This window comes from Malaya genurostris, chromosome 1, assembly GCF_030247185.1.
Source record: "Malaya genurostris strain Urasoe2022 chromosome 1, Malgen_1.1, whole genome shotgun sequence".
NCBI lineage: Eukaryota > Metazoa > Arthropoda > Insecta > Diptera > Culicidae > Malaya > Malaya genurostris.
This window is the reverse complement of record NC_080570.1, coordinates 47,338,855-47,357,304: the sequence shown is the minus strand read 5'-3', so window position 1 is coordinate 47,357,304 and position 18,450 is coordinate 47,338,855. Positions and strand designations below refer to the sequence as shown.

The 18,450-nt window shown below is 36.6% G+C and overlaps 2 protein-coding genes across 3 annotated transcripts in view; one reads left to right on the top strand and one right to left on the bottom strand.

The window, feature by feature from the left end:
• Positions 1–2,497: 2,497 nt before the first annotated feature.
• On the top strand, positions 2,498–11,238 carry LOC131425842 (coiled-coil domain-containing protein lobo). Its single transcript, XM_058588063.1, has 2 exons — positions 2,498–3,025; positions 11,191–11,238. Exons 1-2 carry the CDS (start codon positions 2,498–2,500, stop codon positions 11,236–11,238), a joined length of 576 nt encoding a protein of 191 aa, XP_058444046.1.
• A 3,316-nt stretch (positions 11,239–14,554) lies between these two features.
• Positions 14,555–18,450, bottom strand: part of LOC131438817 (protein distal antenna-like) — a 48,226-nt gene continuing 44,330 nt past the window's right edge. The window contains exons 2-3 of one of the 2 annotated variants that reach the window (XM_058609139.1): positions 16,988–17,917; positions 14,555–16,924 (exon numbers count right to left, since the gene is read on the bottom strand). In XM_058609139.1, the coding sequence (XP_058465122.1) occupies positions 15,813–16,924; positions 16,988–17,891 (2,016 nt within the window). In that variant the 5' untranslated portion in view covers positions 17,892–17,917 and the 3' untranslated portion in view covers positions 14,555–15,812. Of the gene's footprint in view, positions 17,918–18,450 lie in introns of both variants that reach the window. The other variant, XM_058609130.1, reaches the window with a different exon arrangement.

Below are 18,450 nucleotides of genomic sequence, written 5' to 3'. Positions count from 1 at the left end.
GAGAAGTTTTCCACTCTTGTCTTAACGATGAATAGATAATTCATAATATAACTACCGATTGAACTATTGTAGAACAAAAAAGGTACATTAAGCGCGATGAAAAACTATTTTGAAACCTGCTCTCAAACCAATATATTCGAATAAGTTTATCATGGAAACTGGCTACCTGAAAAAATCATTGGTTTTTCTTGTAATAGTTTGAAGTATGACGTATTATCTAAATAAAGACCTACAATCGGTTATCTAGAGTGAGCTTATTAATCATGTTAGGCAGAATTATTTACACTATGAATATAGTAATTTTCATGTATTTTCCGAGAGATGATTTTTTCCATCAAATTGTAGTTCTGAAGATTATAAACATCATGAAAATAGAAAACGAACCTAGTCAGATAATACTATTTTTAGGAGCTTAAATAAATTGATAATAAAGAGTTCTCTCGACAAATTAATTTTTTTTCCATAAATACGGTTATTTCATAGGCAATAAAAAATTAATATTTTTAAACATGTATGTAGAACGAAACGAAAGTTTTGTTAAAACAAAACAACCAAAGTTAAAACATTGTTGAATTATGGCAGTACGAATCTTATATATTTTTTTTAAATCTCAACAAGTTCGTTCAATCGAAATCATTTTTTAATGATTAAAAATTAATGTGATTTATTTCAGTTTCATACTCGATACATACACCAATAACTAACTCAGACTAATTAATTCGTTCTCTCTTTTCAAATCTGCATTTCATTGGAAAGATCTCTAGTTGGTCTTATAAACCACTAAATCAAGCATCCTGTTTAGTAAGAAAATGTGTGGGTTAGGTTGGTTAGCATCACTTTCGCGTACATACGACATAAACTATGGATTTGATTATGAGATTACAACACAATTTAAGTTTCCTATGTGATATAAACTAATGAAAAACAATAGCATTACTGACGAATCGCTACTAGGGACGCGGACGAAGCGAGCTCACCACCACCGCGGTACGATGCGGGACGTTTCGATGCAATGAACTTTTACCGCATCGCGTTCACTCTGACAGGTTTTGCTTTGATCAAATGTTACAAATGCATCGCGTTGAATCGCTTTGATCCGCTCCGCAAAACGCGTCCACTCTGACAGCAACCTTAAGGTCCCACGAAACGTTAACAAGCAGCTTCAAACCTGTCGGAATTTTTGTTGTAACTTTTTGCGTAACACTTGCTGTCAACAAGCAAAATCTGACGAATCTTATGTAAGACTGAAGCATTAGCAATAATTTCGTTTACGTTTATAGATTCACAGTCTTCCATTTGCTCTGGAAGACAGGGTTCCGTAAACTGTTTTCATTTATTTATTCATGTTTATTTTTTTAGTAAAACAATCTCGGATTATTACCTTAAGGTTAAAACCAAATATAAATAAAGCAACTTAGTAATAATTATAGTAATAATAATAATAATAATAATAATAATAATAATAATAATAATAATAATAATAATAATAATAATAATAATATTAATAATAATAATAATTATAATAATAATAATAATAATAATAATAATAATAATAATAATAATAATAATAATAATATTGTATGCTTTCTAGCAGGGTTATTTTTGACAACATCAAAATAACCACTCGAGTGTCAGATTTCAACCAAAAGTTAAAATTAACCGCGAAATGGTTCACAGCCTAAGGATCTTTAAAGGTCGGGACTCGAGCAAACCTGTTCACTACGGTAAGCTTAGCGAAAAACTGAACTAGAAATCATCTACACTCACAAAACAACGGTACTTTCTCTAGACCACCTCCAGACAAACTCACTATTTCTGAAATAGAATCTAACAGCAGTAAACAAATTGTATAATTATTTGAATGAAAGAAAATCTACATCTAAAAAGTACCCGCTGAATGCTGAAAACTATTGAACTTGAGACTACATTTTCCAACTGGAATAACTTGAGCAGTAAATTTTAAGGACCGAATAGATCCTAATAATATTCTTTTAGTTGCAGGGATAATTACGATTATGATTCTGATAATCACAAAGAACTCCATGAATTTATGCAATGATAATAAATCTTTTACATTGAACGGTATTGTAATCGGATAGTATAACGGGTTTAATGCCCCGTTGAACTAAATCAGGTTCCTCGTCATCGTCAGTAGACCGATCATCGAAATCTTTCCTTGCCGAGAAAGCTCACTCGCGTGCGCCATGTGCCAGGGCGAGCGAACCAGCTGTCGTTGTGCCTGGGCGTGATTCGTCACGAATGGACCTGCTCCGTGTGCTAGACGAGTACATCCCATTTTCTCACAAACCCGACCGCTTACCAACCAGCGTTGGTTTCCTTGGTTGCCTAGTCCATACGTTGTCAAGGCAATAACGGTTTGTTTGTTTTTTTGTTTGTTTGTTTACTCAAACTGTCTCGACAGTAGCGTCTTTGATTGAATTGATACGAGTATTATTTGTTTTAAATAGTGAATTTCCAGTGTCTAAACTTTTGAACAATGTCGAATTTATCCTTTGAAAATGTGCCGCAAAGCATATCGGAACTGCTTCGTCGGAAATTAACTAATCAACGCGCCGTAGCTCGCGATCGTCGTTTACCGCCACCGGCTCCGCAGATACAACCGAATCCTCAGGGAACGTCTGTCAGTTCCGTTTCTATCGCGAGTGACAGTTTGGCTGGTGTGAAGGCCAAACTCGGTTTAATCGATACGTGTTTTCCGGAGAACGAAACACCCGTGTTCGAGGGCATTAGCAACTTTCCCGATTCTTACAAACGGCTTACCTCTAAGGAAAAGCTGCTGTTGCTTTTCGCGGAGAATTTCCGCCGTCAGTACAAGGAAAAGTTTCCGCATCGCAAGCCACTGGTACTGGCCCTGCCGAACGAGTGTGAAGTGCAAAAGTTCGTGTGTACCACATTGCGTCCTTCGATCTTTCTCTTTCCGGAACTGATCGGTTCCTGGCAGAACGTGGCATCGTTTATCGCCGACTACATCCTGTACGAGCCTTTGGACGATCAAGTCAATATGGTGAGTGCGTTGCATTTTTTTATTTGTTCTGACAATCCCAAATTTGATTGTGATTGTCAAAGTGTACTTTGTTTGTTTGATGTGCATCAAGCTTCCTGTTGCTGAAAATATTTTAATGCCGTTTTTCATTGTAAAACACTGTTGGCGTGGATTGTTCTGGTTTTGAACTTTGGAGCAGAAATTACAATAAAACACCGTCCAAAAATTGCACTTCTGTTCGAAAGTGCAAAACCAGAGCAATCCACACCACCAGTGTTTTTCAATGAAAAACGCCATAAGTAGCAACTGTGCAACTCATGCATTGAAAGTTCGCTATGTTTCAAAGCGATAATATTTGTTCAGTCAGAATCGAGGGTGAAACTACCCGAATCAACGTATTGCATAGAAAATTTTTTAATTAAATTTGAACATATCTCATTTCTATTTTTTGGTTAGGTTTCGCATGCAATAATATGAAATCAAAAATTATTTGGAAGCTAATAGTTGCTCTTTCTTCCCAAATACACTTACCTTAAAAATGACCTATTCCAGAAATTATGGTGAAATGTAGTCCCAGAAAGTGCGCGCAAAATTTCAACCACCGGAATTAAACGAATCGTCGCACAAAGCATAACAAGCAAAACCGACACATAGAAACCAGGAATATTTTCAGCGTTTGAGCGCAGTGGGCTTACCACACGATTTGTTGGGTTGTAAAAGAGTTAATACGATTTTGCCAAACTAACCGAAATTTGAAAAAGGTTACATAAACTTTTCAGCATTTTCAGTATTACTTGCGCACTTCTGTTTCCTATTGGTGGCGCGAGAAATGCTCGATGGGTTCGGTGACATTATTTCGAGAGCAAAAATTGCGTTGTCTAGCAGAATGCTAGTACATAAAAGTTGTTTAATGGAATAATTTTGATAAAGACTTTAGTGGTAATGTCATGCGAATATCATTGGTTAGTATAAGTATGAATTTTTCGAAAATCTCATTGTTCAACATATTTTAAAAATTTAATTTCTATATTCGTTATCGACTGATTCACATAAACTATGAAAATATCGATCGATAATGAAATTCGACCGCGCTCTATCATAAAGATTGAATTAGGATATATTCAAAGTTTGAAAAAATTTGATGTCATCTGATATATGACATATGATAACATATTCACTACATTAAGTAATCAAAAAGTAATAAATTCAACCAGAAAAACTTTTAGTTGAAAAAAAAATTGCAGTTGAAAGTTCTTCTGATTTCGAAATAATTGCATTAGAAAATATAAACTTTTGAAATAAGAGTGATAAAACTTTTGAACCAACAAGCAAAACTGAATCAGCACAGGGTATATTTACTCAAAAGTGACTAAATGCTTTTATGCAGCTCCGATGATTTTTAAGACCGAAAAAATGTAAAGGAAATGGTTCCAACGAAATTTTCTGATTCCATCTGCCATTGTTTACCTCTGGGAATGTTGGCAAACAATTGGAGCAGTTGAAACGCCGTTATCGATGCAAAATAAATAATATGTGAACAAAAAAGCTTCCAATATTTTCACCATTTTCATTATTAATATTTTTATTCTAATTTGTTAGGAAAAAACCTGTTATTTCTAAAGCTTTTTCTATTTGCATCAAACGCAGCTAGCTTATGTATTAATATGAGAACACTTCCAACAAAAACCATGCTCTCATTTGAAAAGAATAGTGTCTCATACTCAATGAATAGTGTTTTATATTCAGGCAAAACAACATTTATTTTTTCCAAAAGATTTTTTATCTTGATATCGATTTTTATTTTATTTGACCCAGAGCCTCTACAATAAGCAGGCACGTACCCAGAGGGGGGGCCGAAGGGGCCCGGGCCCCTCCCGAAATCGAAGTAAAGTAATTTCCATTTTGGGATTTTTAACCTTTATATCCGGAATCAGGAACAGAAATGAGTTTTTTGGTTATCAACTAACAAGATGTGCTAAGTAGAAGATTTTACCAACCAGTTTTAAATAACCCGCTTCTTTTTGCAATTGAATTTATTTTCGAGGCTCAAAAGTCGGGTTTCAGTGATTAAAATCAATGTCAAAATTAAAGGAAATGGATGAAGATGAAGTACTGAGCAAACATATCATAGTTTTAGCAAGATTCTGCGAATGAAAAAGATGTCCTGCCGCTGGATGTTGCTCTGAGAAATTTATGTGAGTTCCGTTTTGGAGTTTTTGAATGCTACTAAGAAAATTTTTCTTTATTTTTAAATTTTATACTCATCACCCTGTAAAATTTCAAATATATTCAAAAATTTAAACTCGAAAGAAAGTCCGCGAACTCCAAATTTTCTTCAAAGAATGAAGCACGGAATTGTTATAGCGAACAAAAATAAAATCGCAGCAATTTAAAAAATCGGTAAATTTTTAGAAACGTCTTCTAAAAACGTGATTTTCAAAAGTCTACAAAAAAGTCTGCAACTGGAACATGTCTACAGCTTATTTTATAAAGCTGCTGATTTACAAACAAATCTGCAGGCATCTCTGATCCAGACACGGAAGTTGACTTGATGAAATTAAACAGGATCACGTGGGATTATAAGGCACTTCATTTGAATATAAATTTGTTAAAATCGGCTTGACCATCTGTTCGACAAATAACCAACAAATTTGTAGTTTTTACGTTTCGTCTTCGACTCATCATGACGAAAATCTGTTTGCGGTCAGTATGCCGTCGAATTTGTTTCGTTCTTTCGGCACGTCAGGTTAGACATAGCGCTTCGGCGCAAACAAGTATTTTACAAAATGCATTAACTTTACGTCTGCTCAGCGGATTATGTTGATCCGGGGGTTTTGCATCAGCAGTTCAACATAATCTGCTGATGCACTGATGAGTCGAAGACGAAACGTAAAAACTAGAAGTAAGTCATGTGCACTCTGCACAAACTTGCTACCCACGAGGTACCAAACCACCAAATGACAACAAATTTGGCAAAACTAGAAGAGCTTACTGAATAGTTTCGAAATATTTGTTTCCTTCTTACATCGTGGCTTATAAGAACACACCATTGAAATTGAAGGTTTTAATACTCATCACTCAGCTTTCCCGGAACTAGAAGTCTAATCCTAACTATGGGACTAGGACTAGAAGAAATGTAAAAATCGATCCCTTCCCTTTGACACATAGATAAAAGATAGATAGATAAAGATCCTTCTTCAATAAAAAATAAAACAAAAAATACTAAAGGCACAATAGTCATCACTTAGACGCATTATTTTATATTTGTGGGCCCCTCCCGAAACGAAATCCTGGGTACGGGCCTGACAATAAGCCTATTAATTGTAAGTGGTATCACATGTTTTAGTATATAGTATCTTAGGATCTAAACTCCAGGTAATTTTTGGAGGAACAAGCACTTCTTCATAATTCATTACAATGATTAATGAAATGTGATACCACGAGTATGGATCACAAAAAGAAACTCACTAATGTCATCGGTTACCAATATTTCAAGAAGGTTTTAGATGGATAAGAACTTTCACAAACATTATCACAGTATGTCAAATTGATAAATATAGTACTACGAACACTTGCCGCACTCAAAAGTCATAAAATACTGTCACAGATAACAGATATCTATACTCTAACAAAACATGTTCGCAAAATTTTACACTCAGTTCATATGGGAGTCTGGATATATCTGTTGTCTGTGATATAGCTAACTTCAAATGATGTCAAAAGACCTTTAAATTTATTCACACTTTGAGATAACTTAGAAACTTTCGAAGATAACTTAGAAACTCGAAAAATTACTTGTGAGCTTCGAGGATCAGAGTTTTGTGTATGCTTGTTTCGTAAATAAAAAACTCGGAAGTGATTTTTTCAGTCGCTGAGTTCTTTTAGAAACTCTCTTGAATTGATTTTTTCAAGAGTGATAATGAAATGAACTTATTCTGATCATGATTTTCCCTGCACTGTTCGACTGTTAATGTAAAATTTTAAATGAACGCCTTTTTTTAATTTCGACGGGTTTCGAGAAATTCTACTGATCTACGCAAGGAATCGCGTGAGAAATTCTACGGGTGAGAATTAAACAAATCCACGACTTTCTGGGGATATCTACGGATTTAACTTTCAACTCAGGTAATGATTTTTTAACTTTAGCCATTTTGAAGTAATTCTAATTATCTAATTTTTAGAAATCCAATTTCCTTGACTTGACTTGATTTTGTCGCTTTTGAAAACAATTACACCGAACTATAATGGAAAATCGTGTGAAATTTTTTAATCATTCCAGATTTTAGATTCTCTAGAGCTCACATATATGTATAGAACTTTATTTACTGATCTTTGTGAATATTTTAAAGATGGTGCTGCATCAGATTAGCGCGACAAAGATAATAACCCACCATTGAAGTTTTATCTTACATCTTCAGAACGGCGGACTTGCTAGCACAAATACACCGATCCGATACGATCTAGAGTCAAATTTTAATTCTGAATGACTAGTTTTCATTGACCTCATTTTCAATCTTTCGTATTCAAATCTTTTATATTTAAAAAATGTTAACGTAAACTTTAAATGCTTCCACTATCCATATCATAATAACATCACAGAAAGTTTCTAAGTTATCTCAAACTTTCTGTGGCCCAAAGAATAAATTTAAGGGTCTTTTGACATCATTTGAAGTTAGCTATATCACAGACAACAGAGATATCCAGATTCCCATATAAACAGAGTGTAAAATTTTGCGAACACGTACAGAACAATTTTTCTGGAGTATAGATATCTGTTATCAGTGACAGTATTTTTCAAAATTTAAATATTTTAAACATTTCTTGCTATTACAGTCTTCTCTGATATTTTTAAGCATTCGAAAATTGTCGAGAACAATCGAAAACATAGTAAAAGTTGCGATGAACATTCCAATATCCTTTTTATTATATATTCCAATTTATTTTATATTTCACAGAACAAAATAATGAAATTTACACGATTTGTAAATCAAAAATACTATAAAATAGACATCATTTGAATCGAAAACTTGATTGAAAACCATCATTGACGTAAAACTAAATAGGAATCCATTAATATCGTTTCTAAAGTATATTAAAAAACAATGAACTGAGAATAAATTTTAAGTTTAATTTCCAGCTCCAACTATGTGCATGAAAAATAATTTAAATTCACAAAATATTGTTATCAATGTTCCTTGTTTACAGTTCCGGTAGTGATGAGCCTGGTGAAGCTTGTTCGACCACAGCTGCATATTGCCTGCCGAAGCCAATAGTTTTTGGGAAACTTGGTTTTTTTCTTCACCCTGAAATGTTTCTCTACGCCGTTCCGTTGCATGGCTGTATAAAGACACTGCGGGAAACAGCTCAATAACAACAGCTATCACGTAGGATAACTTCGTCAAATATTCGCGAGACAACTTGCGAGTCCGGGTTTTAGCCGTCACATTCTGTTTATCAATACAGTTTATCGGTACAGTTTTCACCTTAAACGACTTCTTATTTTGCCGGTGCTTGTAAGTACGCACGAAAGTTGGAGACATTTTTATTCTTCTATAGAAACTGTTCGTATCGAAAAATCTGTTCTCTTCTGTAATATTTGCTTCACCCTCGCGTCCTTCTGGTGGTTCCGTTCTAAGTCTTTCGGGCTGTCGACAAAGGTGTATCGGAAGATTTAAGAACGTTATGGACAGTGTTTACTGACAGATCCGGATTTTTATTGCGACCATACACATTTACTTTCAGCACTTGCTCTTCTTTCGACGCCATCTTCGATCTAAAAGCTTGTAGTATCACTAAAAATTGAATTTCATGAATGTCAAGTCAATCAATCGGCGAAATATTTCACGCGCAGATGAAATATTCCAGAGATATATGTATTTAGGGTGGTGCAAAATTTTTCCGTGAACAAGCCTTACAATGAATTATTTAAAAAAAAACGTTATATAGAACCATATTCAATATAATTAAGCTTATTAAATATTCGGAATGTTTGAAACTCCCCTAGTTTAGAAAAGCATCGCATGTTATATTTCAAAATTTCCTGCTGTTTTGAAATATTTATAAGGTGTTTAGAACTTCTATCATTTCACAAATGTTCGGGCCTATAATTTCATTATTTTTCCTTCGTATACTGGAACGATAAGTGTTTTGTTTACTACTTATAGCTATCTTCAATGTCGAAATTAGAATCTTCGCTTACAGACCGACATCAATCGTTTCTGCCTAACTTATATTTAAAGTGGTTGCAAAGTTATGCTTGTTTATTTGGATCCAGAGATTGAAGAAGTTTACAACAGGTAGTAGACGAAATTTTTCCAGAACCCGAGGGTAGAATCCCTTATGTAGTAAAATTAAATGGATAGATAGGATAGATTTCATCACTCGAATAATCTTATAAATCCATTTAAACTTGTTTTAATCCGTGCTATGCAATGTTTTTGAAATTTGCAGTGAAGAGTGAATGTTTCTTATCAATCAGCTTCTTGAAATCTCTTAATAACTTGAAAATGGTCAAAAAAACATTGTACGGTAAACCAGATGCACCTACATAGCAAAATATTGCAATGTGACTAATTGATGTGAAAAAAATTTATACGTGCTGAACATCAAATGCAATAATTTTCTGTTTTCAAGAAACATTGCAGATAAATGACACGTTATTACATCGAAACAACGTATTGAGTAGATAACATCAGCTTGACTGAATACTGTATACGATTCTAATAGGAATTAATGCATATGTTCGTGTAATATTACAACTTTTTGAACGACACCAACCCATTTGTGATATTACATCAAAATTGTAGCGATTACGATATAATGTACAACAAGCTCGGTATCGTTCTAAACTTTGTAATATTACACGAAAAGATGCATAATTTCATATCAGAATCATATACAGTATTCAATTAAAGTGATGTAATGTACTCAATACCCTGTTTCGATGTAACATCGTTATCTTCATAATCATATCGATATTGTTAAAATTCTTTTTTTGATGTGTAGAAATAAAGACTCCTGTACTTAGAAAGTTAGGAGAAAAATAACCTAAAATTATTCTCATCTACGCATAATCAAAAGCTATCTCAATAATTTACCTAGATTCTGATTATCTTATATAAAAAATTCTATATATTTTGTCAACTAACTTTCTGCATCCTGAAATATTTATTCTTAGATGCGTTCAGTTCACATTGTGGTAATTTCTTAGCAGTTGTGATATATTAGATATAATCAGGCCCGTATCCAGGATTTCGTTTCGGGAGGGGCCCAAAGATAAAAAAAATGTTACTGAAGATTGCTTATGTACCTAATTCTCGGTGTGCCTTTTACGGGTGTTTTTAACAGACACTTTAAACTTTTCCACTGAAACTGTTATTGTGTTACATTTGTTTACGTTCACTGTCTTGTTATTTCTGCAACACATGTCTTAGACCTTCTAAATAATTATATATCAGTTTTTGATTTCGGAAGGGGCCCGGGCCCCTCGGGCCCCCCCCTCTGGGTACGTGACTGGATATAATTATCAAGCATCAATTTGTAGGAAAGTGGAAAACTATCGAAATATGAAAAAAGATCGAAACTGATTTAGAGAAATTATTCCAGTCTAAATTACTTCAAACTAAAAAAAACTGCATGACAGGGAAAGAATGACTCCATCCTTCCTAATAATTTACTATTAAGCAATTCCAGACATTAATAACAAGTCGTTTTGTTCGTTTTAAATATAGCAAATCATTTCGTTTGGGCTGATAGAGAGGTTCGACTTTTTACTATTTAGGGAGTAAAAATTGATTCGGTCCGTTTTTTGTGAAAAAAATGCATGTATTTCAAAATAAAAAAAAATTAAGGAATAATCAAAGTATCGTCCATCGCTAGTTACTGCTTTTCCTCACCTTTCCGCCGATTTTTGAATTACATCTCGTCAAAAAAGTCTCGTCTTTTGAGGTGATCCAAGTTTGAAGCCAATTTTATATTTTTTTTGAAAGAAGTAAACCGATGATCTACCAGATCGTAATCAGAAGGAGCAATATCAGGAGAATACGGCGAGTGTTTCCAAATAGTTTTTCACGGCTTTTGTGACATGAGGCCGAGCGTTGTCATGCAGGAGAATAATTATTTATCATGTCTTTGTTGTATTCCGATCGTTCTTCTCGTAATATATGGCTCAAATGCATCAATTGCAGCCTATACCGATCGCCCATTATGGAATTGCTTGGTTGTGTGTTCGGTAATGAAAAATAACCTTTTAATTTCTCTCGGTTTCAGTTCATAAGACACCCTACTGCCTTGTTATTAAATCATCTCCATGTATTTCAATCGTACAGAAACTGCTTGTTGAATTACTTCCAATAGTTCTGCAAGCTTCTCTTGCGTTCGTTTATCTTCGTTTTTTTTTTGGTTGTCAAAAACGAGGCCTGTCTTCAACGCCAAAATCTCCATGCTTGAAACATCGAAACCATTCCCTACATGATTCAGTTGGAGCATTATCACCATAAACATCCACAATCGTTTGATGCGTTTCAGCTGCAATTTTCTTCCAATTAAAACAGAAAACTTAAACTATCCGCAAATGCTGCGTCGTTAACACAAAATTGCTCATAATTAGCACAGTGAAAAACAAGTTTAAAAACAAAACTCGAATCAATACGAATTGAATATTACTGACAGATGTCTAACCTCTTGAAACTATCGACATCAGCTTTTACTGTTCAATATTCATGACGGCCAGAGCCATCTTTTGAAAACTGACCGAACTAATTTATCCAAATATTTCGAGAATGGTTACATCAGGGAAAGAGGTTACTATGAGTGAATTTAATGCTTTTAATCTGTAAAATTATACTATATTTTTGAATGACAATTTTCATTAGAAGCTTGCATCGGATAAAATATCTTTTCTTCGGCTGTAAGAAGCCAAAAAAATAATAGTTCGAAAATTGTTCAATACTGCGACGCGCAGATATTTTCGTCTTACCCTTCAAGGCTCACATATGAAGTTTGTGTAAAATTTGTTCAATCAGCGTGGCTAACACTTGCAGATCGATCGACACGAGTGCCCCCACGATTTGGGTGCAGCTTTTACTGAGCCACAATTTTGGGTGCAACATTCACTTCACGCTAGATTTTTGTTTTGCTGTTTGGTTAAACTGACAAGTTCATTTTTGTTTTCTTCCGATCGAATTCTCGTGTGATTTATGCAACATGGAAATAAAGTTGTCTTTTGCACTTAGGGAAATCGTGTGATAAGTGTTAAAATTGCTGTAATTGGAATATTTCTATATTAGGCAGGAGGATTTTGTTATCGTTCCGGAACGTAGTGGAACGTTTTGAAAGATCGCCGCGAATAGTCGAGTAGGTGGCAGTAGTGTTTCCAACGTATAGTAAATTTGAAATTTACACAGGATTTTGAAAATTGTATTCGAGCCTGTATATCTGTTATCTGTGGTTAATCTATCGCATAGAGACAGCAGAGCTCATTCTAACTAAAGGTTTTTGTATATAAGATGACTACTGAAGCCGTTACCCAAATTAGGTTTTTGTTTGATTTTCTAATTCTTGTAAAGCATTCAACTTTTATTTTCGGTGTATGACTTTGTTGAGAGTGTCCAATACATTTCCTACAACTTCTTCTTGGGCATCAGTTTTGTAGAATCAACGCTTTCCGAATAACAACAATTGCATTCGCCCTTTTTAAAATCAGTCCTAAATCAAATTGGTCTCTCTATCAGTGCAAAATCAATGGATTGTCATATTGAAGATGTTTACGAAGTTTAATCCAAGTTAGATCTTGATTTGCCCTATTTTTATGCTGTTAATTTTCGGTTGGTTTTTCCAAAGGTCATAAGAGCAGGTGACAGTTTCTCTATGTTTACTTCCTTTTCTATCAATTATAAATCGGTTTCCAAGTTCAGCACTCAACTCTTTGTATAAAATGATACCCGAAAACTTCGACTATTAAACAGAATTCTCGGTTAATTTTTCAAAAGGGCGCATAAGCAAGTGACAGTTTCTTTTTGTTTACTTTCTCTTCTATTAATTACCATGCGGTTTCCACGTTTATCATTCAACTCTGCATGAAATGATACCCGAAACTTTCGACTTTCAAACAGAATAGTGATATCAAAGAAAATCTTTTTAATCACTTCACAATAATCGAAAGAGAGAGTGATTAAAGAGAAACTGTCACTTGCTTATACGCCCTTTTGAAAAATTACCCGAGAATTGTGAAATCCAAGGAAACCGTTATAATTACGTCACAATAATCGAAAGACACAACAATTTCGCTTTGTTTACTTTCTCTTCTATTATTTGCCAAGCGGTTTCCATGTTTATCACTCAACTCTTCGCAAAAAATGAGACCCGAAACTATCGATTGTCAAACAGAATTGTGGAACCCACGAAAATCTTTATAATCACATTACAATAATCGAAAGAGAAAGTAAATAAAGAGAAACTTTCATTTGCTTTTAAGGCCTTCTGAAAAATCTATCGAGAATTAAGATTTCTCGATGTTTTGTTATTAAAAAGTGTCTTGGAATGTGGTTTTTTGAAAGAGACAAATCTCGGTTAATTTTTCAAAAGGGCGTATAAGCAAGTGACTGTTTCTCTTTGTTTACTTTCTCTTCTATTAATTACCAAGCGGTTTCCACGTTTATCACTCAACCCTTTGCATGAAATGATTCCCGAAACTTTAGACTTTCAAACATAATAGTAATATGAAAGAAAATCTTTTTAATCACATCACAATAATCGAAAGAGAGAGTGATTAAAGAGAAACTGTCGCTCGCTTATACGCCCTTTTGAAAAATTACTCGAGAAATTAGTTTCTGACCATTTTGAATATACTCGACTGGTAAAAATATACGGAATTGATATTTTAACAATCTGATATTACTGTCAGAAATCGATTGACAAATATGTGGGAACAGGTCAAGTGTCTCATCCGAATATAGTACCTAGATCCGGGGCTCCAAAAACTCGCAGCAGCAGTCTTAGAACTTACCTAAAGGCAAATAATCTCGTACATAACAAGTAGATGAGAGAAATGTCAATTGACAAGATATGTTCAATGGGATGCTGTGCGATGACTCGGCACTCGCTCGAGTAAGTCATAATAGTAAACGGCAGAGAAAAGTTTTCTCTTTCGTCTGGTGTTAAATTTAATACTTTATCTTTCATAGCTCACTTGGAATTTCTTTCGAAAGTGGAAGTTGACAGGGGGCTTATAGGCCGTTCTAAAAAAACGCGTGAATTGAATTGCTGACATTCTGGACCAAAACGCTTAATACTTACATCCGATCTTGATTGCTGAAAACCTCATGGAAGATTTGAAGCGAAAGCTTAACGGCGAAGGTAAAAAACACACTAGAAAGCATAAATATCCAGGTCGACTAGATGAACTGGTCACAGAATCTGAACGACAGAAGTAAATTCCAATACCTTACCTGAGGGATGTACCAAAAAGTGGTGTTTCTTTTCTGTTCTAAACAAACTTGAACTCATTGGTTTTTGATATTGAGAAATCATTTGATAATTTATTTTTCCATTTTACTTCTAAGTTGTCATCTCTGGTTTCAATATTTTATCCATAATAATTATCATAATTAGTTTTTTTAGTTTTCTTTAAATTTAACAGTTTATTTACTTTGCTTAAATTCATTTAATAATTCATTACAATACGCGAATGTTTGTGTCGAATTTTCTCGTTCCAATTTAGCACTACGGGTGCTCTACGTTTTTTACTTTTACATTTTGCCAAGGAATTGTTTCTCCTCTAGGAATATATGCATAATCACATTGAACTTGTGTTTTTCTCTCTTTCTCTCGTCAAATGATTACTCAACTTTTCTAAAGTTGGATCCGAATTTGCTTTAACCTAAAATGTCTGCGGCGACCTAATCGCGAGGCGATTGTCGATTGCGCAATCGCTTCGTGTATGTGTGTGTGTTTACAAATGAGATTCGACGATTTGTTGAGCTTTGTATTCATTTGTGTATTCCCTCTCTCTCTCTCTGCTCGTTTGTTTTCATGTTTGGCTTTATTTCATAGTAAGTGAATTAGATTGTTTCCTGTATCAATTTTGTTTGATCGGGGAAGTTACAAACGGGAGCAATAGTTGTTGTCGGTGAAAGCGCATTTGATCTTTGGTGGAATGTCGTTCCGTTATGACGGAGAATGTATCGTAAACGAGATCTGAGCACATAGTTTTTTGTTTGTTATAGTTCACAAAGTTCAGTGTTTCTGCCTTATTTGGATAATGGTTACCACAGGCGGGAGGGTTTAACTTACACTTAACGATTTCTATTAGCTTGTTACGATAATAATAAGAATAATAATATCTCAATAACTTGTACATTTGGCATGTTTTTTTTGTTTCTTCCTCGACTTCACCGAAAGATTTACATTTCATTCCGTCTCTCTCTTCTCTAAACAATGAGTATTTATTTACACAGCTAAAGAGAGTCAGCTTGATAAATATCGAAGGATTGCAGTCCTTCACTTTGCTCTATATGACAACTTGAAAACGTTGTCTGCCATCGTTTCACTCCTCATTTCATTTCATCAATAGATATATCAAAGAATGAAACAAAAATAATAGACTTTGTAAAAAAATGAGAAAAAATTTAACTACTTATTTCATTAGAGCTTGCTATCTCTACTTCTACTATTTCGCGATCTCTGCAGTTACTATTGATATCGGTTTTCGGTTTTTCTTTTGATTTAGACTGGACTGTTGGGGAACTACGGATATATTTACAACGCCAGGACGTACTACTACTACTACTACTGCCCGAGCGAACGAGATCTACTTTCGCCGTCGTACCCGGGTGCGTTCCTCTCCACCAGCCGCACCGGTACTGGAGGTTGCGGCCTGTTGCTGCTGTCGTTCAGCACTCAGTTTGATACTGTTGAGCAAATACTTGAACTGCACGACCTGCATGGCGGTCACGTTCGGATCGCTGCAGGATTCGAGCCACTTCAGGAACTTTTCACCATGTTCGACTGCATCGGCAGAGCTTTTTATGTCGACCACCGCCAGCAGATGATTGGAATCTTCGGAGATGTCGCTCTTCTGATCATCGGCACCGTTGCTGGTAATCAGATCTCCGTTGTCCTGGTTGCTATTTCCATTGTGATTGCTGCTCACAACAGGACTAACGGAACGACGAGCCGATGGGCTGGTGGTCCGATCGTTACTGCTTTGGTTCTGAAACAGATTATCCAACACCTCTTTAACTTTCCCATTGCAGTTGGTCGATTCTTCGGGTTGATCTTCGATGCCGCGACTGTCCGGTTGTTCGTCTGCTTCTTCCGCTTTGTGGTCCGATTTCAAACTTGTCGAAGGACTTGGATTGAAGCGATTATGATCGTCGGGAGAAGTGACCAGATTAGCTATGGAGTTGTGGTGATTTGAGAGATCCTCCGGTTCAGATTTGAGGTTTTCCGGATCCGCTGAGCTGTTGATATTGAGATTAATTGGTTGAGCATTGTTGTTGAGCGAATCGGTTGAGTTTTGGCCTTTGGTGAGCTGAGAGTAAAGGATGTTTTCGTACGAGGTTGGCTTCGAGTTGGCATTAGCATTAATTGTGTTGTTGTTGGACTTATCACCGGGCATCAACGATGCACCGAATGTTTTATACCACTGCCAAAACCAGGAAGAGTTTTTCGTATCTTCCGGAGTTAGTGACGGAGCGGACGATGGTGGTGTTGGCTGAGGGGTCGAAACGATGGGTGGTGTAGGGGTTTGCGTCGACGGATGATGCTGAACCTGTTGGTGTTGTTGGGGTGGCGAGGAACTTTGCTGGGGACTCGCTGGGCGGGGCATCGATGAGTAGAGATTGTTTAACCCGAGCATAGCCTGCTGAGACTTGAGCCAATACCAGAGCGCTTCGTCGACCGGTGCATTCGGATCACGACCTAGAGGGGCAGCAGATGATTGTTGTTTATATTTGTCGTTCAGATTAATACCATGAAGCATACCGTTACTGAGATCGCCGGAAGTTTTCTGTTGCAATTTGGCCAAGTTACGAACTGTCAGCGAAGGAGTTTTGTCGGCCCCGTTAGTCTCCGCTAGACTCGATGTGCGTGGGCTCTGACTAGTATTGGCTTTCGGGCGAGCATTACGCAACGATTGGGCAGCACTCATTCCTCCCAGGTTGGACATTGTGGCCAAGTTGTGATTGTTGTTGAGCTGTGCAATCAAATTGAGATTGGTAGCGATTTCGTTGAAGCTCAACGCCAGTGGGCTCTGAGCCAGACTGGACATTCCGGACAAATGACTTAGACTGGTCAACGGACTGATAGCAGCCATCGACAGATCTGCTTTGGTGGGATCTCCGTGCTTGCTAAGATCGGCACCGTATCCTTTGAGATTGAGCTCTTTGGATTTACTCAAAGCGGAAATTTCCGCTGCTGTCTTAGCGAATGAACTGAAGTCCGCACCGTGCAGTCCGTTCATGATGATGTCCCCTCCTGACACACCTAACCCCTTGTCACCCCCGCTCAAATCCAACCCATTCATGGGTCCTCTGGGATTTTTGTAGAAACTTTCGTCGTATTTCATTTTGCCATTCCCGAACAATCCCTGCTCTAGCTTTAGACGTTTCTCCGGAGGTCCGTTGAATAACTCTGCAGCTGCGACGGCCGTTAGAGCGGCCGCGGTAGCTTCGTTGGTCAACTTTTCTGCATTTTCCGCAGATTGACGGGACATGTACCGGAGTTTTTCCTCATTTTTGCACCATCCCCGCAAGGTGGACTCCGGAACACCGATATCCCGGGCAACCGATGCTTTGGATTCCCCATCGTGGATCCGCTGGATGGCATCGATCTTATCCGTTGCCGTGAGATGCCGCAAGGGGCGTTTGCCCTTCGTTGCCATCATCATCTTGAAGTGCGTCGTCGTGCGTGAATCTGTGAATGGGAAAAGGAAAATAAAAACAACCAATTAGCATCTAGCAGTGCAGCTTCGTGTATGAGGAACTAGCAATGGGTACGAGTCAATATGCGTCCTGGTGCGTCGGTCCGAAAAGCCTTCTTCAAGAAAGATGAACCTATCCCTGCCCGCCGTAAATTATGTGCCGTTCGGGAAGCACCCTCCTTCTCCGTTTTTGCTACCTGGACAGGATGAAAGGATTTCTTGCGAAAACAGGAACACGTACCGCCAAAAAAAAAATACCCCCCGCTGTTTTGTGGTGCCGAGAGCGAGAGCGAAAGAGATCTGCAAGATTTGCAGTATGCACCTACGAGAAGATTATGCATACACTCGTACCTCGTTTGCTATTTCCAATGCAGTGCACATAGATTTGCTACTTTTCGTAGATGCGTTTGCACATAAAAACACAAAAGCGAAAAAGAGAAACGGGTGCCGCCCATCGAGAAAAAGAGCTTTTTTCCGGTTACTCTAGTGATCTCGCTCGCTCATTTCGTTGTGCTCCCGCGGCACC